This window comes from Lagenorhynchus albirostris, chromosome 1 (genome assembly GCF_949774975.1).
Source record: "Lagenorhynchus albirostris chromosome 1, mLagAlb1.1, whole genome shotgun sequence".
NCBI lineage: Eukaryota > Metazoa > Chordata > Mammalia > Artiodactyla > Delphinidae > Lagenorhynchus > Lagenorhynchus albirostris.
The window spans coordinates 190,654,556-190,661,497 of NC_083095.1; the positions used below are offsets into that span (position 1 = coordinate 190,654,556).

A 6,942-nucleotide genomic window follows, 5' to 3' on the forward strand; every position below is an offset into this window, starting at 1 on the left:
GTATAAAGTATTGTTTTAGAAAATGCAAACAGTAAAATGCCCCAGTAGAGGAGGTCAAAGCAACCACAAAGCTGGACATTTAAATGAAGTTGGGGGGAGAGAAGAACCAATGTTAAAGGCAAGTAACACCAGAAATAAGCAAGGCTCCAAGGAATGCAGGCCCAAGGTCCCCCAGTTCCTCCGAACAGCAGTCCTGTATGTTCCCTAGAAGGCTGGTGATAGAACGATCACACACTGTGAAGGCGCATGCTGGAGCTGAATATTTAAAATGAAAACCACAGCCTTAAATGCCCACATTTGAAAATAATATTGAAAATAACTGAACTAAACACTTAACTCAAGAAAAATAAATAACAGAAAGCAGAGGAAATACAAAAGGTTTTTTCTTTAAAAATTAGAAAATCAACCCCCAAAATAGTATTTTGATAACTAAAACCATGAACATATTCTTGGAAAGGACTAGCTAAACCTTTGACAAGTCTGAGTAAGAAAAACCAAAACTACTATAAACATTACTAGAGCAGAAAAAAAGAGATAAAACCAGAAATAAGGTATTTTAAAATTTATAAAAGAATGCCATGTACGATTATATGCCATGTTGACAAGAGAAAGAAAGCCAGAATAATCCAAAGGCCCAAAACTTTGGAAGAATGTGGTTCCTTCTGAGGATTACAAATGGGATATGGTGGCAGGGAGTCAGGAAGGATTACTTTTACTTTTCACTCAGTAGGAATATCTAATAATAAAAACTTACAATATACAAAACAAGTCAAACACACACACATATCAAGTCGGGGAAGGACACCTATAAACTTACACTTTCTGCACAACAAAGTAATTCAAAAAGCTTCTTGCTTGAAGGAGAAGACTGATTCCTACATCGAATACTTGACTGCTCAGAAGTCTGGTTTAATGGAGTCTTCAACTTTAAATTGAAGTAACGTGATCTGAATGGAATTGCAGCCTCTGTGCCCAGGCTTGGAGTACGAGTTACATTCTGCAGTGAAGCTACGCTTTCCTTCTGACTGAATTCTACAACAGCATAAAGACCCTATACCAAAAACACAAGAAGAACAGAACACACTTCAAAACTCTAGTTTTAACATAGTATTTTAGTTCATATTTCAAAGCAATTATCATAACAGGCAAAATACTAATTTTTAAAATTTACAATGATACACTTCTAACACGAGCAATGGTTTTAACCATTATAAGCAGATTAAGAAAAGGAACATTATAAAGTGGTATTAGTTAAGAGAAGCTGAAAATAATGCTGAAATAGAAAATTAAAAGGCAAAACAAAGATCTCCCACTGGCTTCTACACCTAAGGTAATGGAACGATTTAAAGTATTCAAATTATGGAACGATTCAGGTATAATTATGCTTATAATTCTGTGATACTCCTATAAGGATTTCTATTCTCATATCAAAAAAACTCATTGAAGAAATTTACACAAAGATAGATGCAGGATATCAAAAAAGAATCTAACTTTACCATATTGCAGAGGCAACAGAGCAAAAAATAACTTTAAAAAAAGTATGAATGTTAAGTTAGATTGTTTTTCAAATACTTACAAAGCTTTCATAGAAGAAGTGGTTGTTAATAGATCCATGTTGGGATAAGTACTTGAGAAACTTCTTCTCGCTGATTTTATTTGGGCAGTGGATTAACACAGTCCGCTGGGCCTGTTCTCGTCTCTCTTTTTGCACCTCAGAGAATCTCTTTTTTGGAGTCCTGTCTTCAGAGCCTATGAATGAGACAAAGACATTCCCAACACACACACGTAAAATTCAAAGCATCTCTTGGTGTGGTATACAAAGATTTTACACCTGACCACACCAACTTCATCCTCATTCCGTCTGCTTTCTTCTCCTTGATAAGGGGGAAGCTATACTATTCCCAGTCTTCCTATTACCATTCTCTTGTGATTACCATTAAATTGTCCACTCTGTCTTGACTGACTATACTCAAGGCAGAGCGCTAAAAAGGGAGCACTCCACACAATTTTAAAAGTAAAACCACTTCCACAAATACACACATACAAAGTTTGTATAAGCTGTAACATTCCAAAACCTGAAAAAAAATGATTACAAGCCTGAGTGCAACGAGACAATGAGTTTAGAAGTTTAATGCATTAAAGTAACTTATTAGTTTTGGGGACTTCCCTGGTGGTCCAGTGGGTGAGACTCTGCGCTCGCGATGCAGGGGGTCCAGGTTTGATCCCTCACTGGGGAACCAGATCCCACACGCCGCAGCTAAGAAGTCCGCACGCTGCAACTAAAAGATCCCACACACCGCAATGAAGATCCCCACACAGTAACTAAGACCCGGCGCAGCCAAAATTAATTAATTAATTAATATTTAAAAATAAAATAAGTGATTAGTTTTTCTCTGTAAAGGGTCTTGATCTGGCTCAAACAATTAACAATGAGTTACACACTATCATGTGCTCTGCATCACAGGGAAGTCTGCGAGCCTGAACCCTAGCTGCTGCCCATAAAGAGCTTGTGATACTTTTTACTAAAGAAATAGACGGGTTTTTTTTCCCCATTAAAAACCATCCAGGGGTTAGGGAGTTTACAATCACAGGAAATGAAGGCAAGAGCTGTGATAGGCAAGACGTAAATACTCCACTGACCACAAAGGAAAGATCAACAAGTGAGCTAAACACAAGGAAAACGAAAATCATTCAAGTTCTAATTCCAAAGAGATTAAATGTAACCGATGCACAGAAATCAGCAAAAGCTTTCAGCCTCATCTTCTTTCAAAAGGTCACAAAACTGACGGAAATACTGCACACACACTGAACCTTCATTTCAGCAAACCCCAAGACATCCTCATGGACAAGACAGAGGAAGGCAGGCGGTACGCGCCGGTGGGGCCCTCCAGCCTGCTGGGCTGCATCCACCTCGAGGCAGGTCTCCGCAGAGCACTCTTGGCCCTGCCCTACTCCACACTTCTAACAACTGATCAAACGTACTGCGCGTCTTCCCTACACTCACCGTAGAGGTGCTAGACGTGCACCTCCTAAATACGTGTCCTCTCCTCTCCTCCGGATGCCAATTCTTCCACATCAGTCTCTCATCTCAGGCCTGGAACACAGCAGCCTGATCGCTAAACTGGTCTCATTCGCTCCCGTCTTGTCCTTCTCAAGCCGCTCTCCGCACTGCTGCCGAAGTCAGCTTCCTAAGGTAATCGTTTTCAGAGAGTCTTCTTCTCTGACTTCCCTGCTGCATTCGTGATGAGGTCTGAGCCCCACAGCCCGGCTATGAAGCTGCCGGCATCTCGGCCCCCTCCTCAGCCATGTCAACCTCAGCCCCACCTCCTCCATGATGCTCACGCACGCTGCCCTTCACGGGGCACCACCACACACACTTGAACTCTTCAGTCTTCTCCTCTCTGGCTGGAATGCCCACCTTCTCATTTTCTGCCCTGCAAACTCCCATTCATCCTCCAAACTGTGCTCAGCTCTGTGAAGAGCTGACCCTGCAAGGCAGAATTGCTTCCACCTCTGCACTACCTCACTTCGACATCTATGGAAGAAGGTAAGTCACGGTGCTGTGTTTACGTAACAGCACGGAAGAATGTCTGTCTTCCACGCTGAGGGCAGGGATTACTCTCACTCACTTGGACCTCAGTCTGCTGACAGCCCTTCCAACTGGTCCTTCTTTTTCTTATGGTCCAGGCTTTCCTCACCCGCTTTTCCAGCTGGAATTACCACCTCTATCTTCTTGTCTCTGATATTTACCGAGTCTACACTGACGTCCAACTGCTTACTGTAAAAGTCAAGTCAAGCTGTAAACTTTCAGAGAGTAAAAGCATAAATCCTCCCCTTGTTCCCTCCAATACCCACTTATTAGGTGTGACATAAACATATACATTTGTATCTCTCCGGAGATAAACATTTTTCACACAATTACTGAAAATGTACTATACATTCTCTTCTGTAACATGCTTTTAAATATTTAATACATAGTTGATATCTTTTTGTGTCAGTAGATATATATTTACCTCATTTTTAAAATAACTGCATAAACATTCTTAGGTTTATGGTAATTTAATCAATCTTCTGATAAATACGGAGATGGTTTACCTTTTTCACTACCACAAACAATACTGCAATATCACTGGTATACAATGTTTTGCACTATTATGCAGGTATCCCTGCAGCTGGATTACTGGGGAAGAGCAGGACTGCGTGCGAGAGGGAGACAGAGAAGTGTGATGACAGATGGGGCGACAGGCTTGAACAGGACTGATGGCTCTAACCTTGAACAGCAGTAGGCACGACGGAGTAGACGGGACAAAGTCATGAGGGGGACAAAAAGTTCAGGTAGCATAAGTACATGAGCTTGCAAAAGGCTTGTCAAATCTACAAACAACACAAAGTTGGGAGGAAAAACTAATAAGTGTTAGTATTTTAAGACAGACTCAAATTTGCAACGGTCTTGATAACAGAATCTGAAAACCATAAGCACAAAACACACTGTCCTGCGTTTAGAATTAAAAACAACATAAAGACACAAGCACATAATGAGGGGGGGGATTCAGCCAGCAGTAGATGGACAAAAGAAGACCAAAAGTTTGATCTGATGAAGGCTCAAAATGAGCCAAGGGAATGTCTTAGCTTCCGGGGTGAGGAAAGGGAGAAGACACATATAGATATCAAATCCAAACCCAAGGGGGTAAGAGCACTTCCTTCCTATTTACTGGTCAGGCCAAACTTTTGGCAACGAGTTCTCACACTGAGTGAAAAACTGAACTGGAGATTTCTCAATTTCCTTCTAATTATAAAAGTATATGCTTCTAACCTAGGGGTAAGACAGGAATAAAGACACAGACCTACTAGAGAATGGACTTGAGGACATGGGGATCGGGAAGGGTAAACTGTGACAAAGTGAGAGAGTGGCATGGACATATATACACTACCAAACGTAAAACAGATAGCTAGTGGGAAGCAGCCGCATAGCACAGGGAGATCAGCTCGGTGCTTTGTGACCACCTAGAGGGGTGCAATAGGGAGGGTGGGAGGGAGACGCAAGAGGGAAGAGATATGGGAACATATGTATATGTATAACTGATTCACTTTGTTATAAAGCAGAAACTAACACCATTGTAAAGCAATTATACTCCAATAAAGATGTAAAAAAAAAGTATATGCTTCTAAGTGAGTTATAATAATCACCTTCTTCTCTTTAAAAATGGAAAAGAAATTCAAAGGAGGATTTTGTTACTTGTTATGCCTCACAAGAGTCCCTGGATATTTAGCCAGTCATATTATCCTAATGATACAAAATGAAACACATTTCCTGAGAAAAACAACAAAGCTCTACTAAGTGAAGCCTTGGAATCAGAAGGGTTTATTCTCACCTTTGCTACTGAATAGCTAAGCATGATCCACTTACCAGCCAGCTGTACCAGCCTGTTTCCACATCTATAAAATGGAGTAATAGTAATTCCTTCCATACCTAGTTCACAGAGTTTTATATCTCAAAGAGCATATGAAAATACTCTAAAATTTAAACCACTATACACATGTTAAATCACAATAGCTCCTTTGGCAAAAGCCTTACTCACATTTTCAGTCACTTAAGAGTTTTTAACAGAAACAGCTTCTACTAAATACAGTCCAATCAGCATTTCAATGAACTGTCATGGTAATTGATATTTCCAACGCTCTGTCAATTTGAGTCTCTCATACAGTCTGATGAGGACAGCAACCCTATCATTTACTTTACGGGAAAATACCGTACTTGTTTAGCCTTCTTTAGCACTGTTCCCACAAATAATCTCATACCTTAAAACTACAGCTCCAAGAAATGGTAGAAATCAACACCTTTTATTTAACAGCGGGACTCGAGGTCTAAATTAACTCAGCAGCAAGTCCCTAGGCTCTCTGCGCCTCTGTCTCCATCTCCAAAATGGAGACCGTGATACAATCCTGCCAGATTGTTTTAAGAATAGTAAATAACATAAACGCAGCTCTTGGATCACAAGAGGGGGGACTGGGCTTCTCAACACACCAGCCTATAAACTTAGAACGCCTGCCTGTTCCAGTCCAGGCAAATCTGTTACCAAGCTGATTCTCGGTAGAATCAGAAAAATAAAGCAAACGTCAGTAACTGCAGAGGCAGAGCCTCCACTGGAGGACCAGGGGTCCTGGTTATTCATCAAGGCTTCACTCCGCTCGGCCTCCATCGGCAACTTGCGAGCATCAACCTCAGTTACATCCGTGAACGAAGAAGCGACTGGCTCAACTGTGGCCTCACTACCGTAACTGGCAACAGCGTTTCGCCCAGCTGTCAGACACTAGCAAACTCTGCTCCTGGCCTGCGCTGCGGAGCTCTGAACGACTTCATCACTGGGCACGCAGTCCCCGAAGGAAGGAACGTCCCACACCGCGCCGCCGCCACGCCGCCGGAAGCACGGCGGCAGCCCTAGGTTCCCCGAGCGAGGCCGGGACACTGCCGTGCGGTCCCCCCGCCGCTTCCACCGGCCCTGCGCCCGCCCGCGACCCCAGCCCCGGCGCCATACCTGTCTCCGCCCTCCCCGAGGACTGCTCTTCCCTCCCGACGGCTGCGGCCACCGTTCCTGGGCAACTGAGAAGCCTGCAGAGAGGACGCTGGACTTGACTTCTCCGAGCACGGAGGGGCAAACTGGTCAACAGCCCCAAACCACGAGCCGCCATCGTCAGAAGTGCAAGAGCGCGGACGAAAGGGCGCCGCTTCCGCGCATGCGCCCGGAGGAGGTGGGGAAGGATGGGAAGCCTAGAGGGTCAAACTAGGCGAAGGACGCTCGCTTATACAAGAGAGCGAGTTGCGGCTTGAATGAGGCTTTCGCACGTGTCTGATTTCCCGTCCCACGGTTCTCTAAAAGAAGGCTCCCAGGAGAACAAGCACGCCACCTACTTTTTCAAACTGAGTCATGAAAATAGAACCAG

At 43.2% G+C, this 6,942-nt stretch overlaps 1 protein-coding gene across 1 annotated transcript in view; it reads right to left on the minus strand.

Moving 5' to 3' along the window:
- MTPAP (mitochondrial poly(A) polymerase) overlaps positions 1–6,731 on the minus strand; it is a 28,575-nt gene extending 21,844 nt beyond the window's left edge. The window contains exons 1-3 of the mRNA XM_060163387.1: positions 6,537–6,731; positions 1,577–1,749; positions 818–1,051 (exon numbers count right to left, since the gene is read on the minus strand). Of these exons, the coding sequence (XP_060019370.1) occupies positions 818–1,051; positions 1,577–1,749; positions 6,537–6,690 (561 nt within the window). The 5' untranslated portion in view covers positions 6,691–6,731. The remainder of the gene's footprint in view (positions 1–817; positions 1,052–1,576; positions 1,750–6,536) is intronic.
- Between the last annotated feature and the right edge of the window lie 211 nt (positions 6,732–6,942).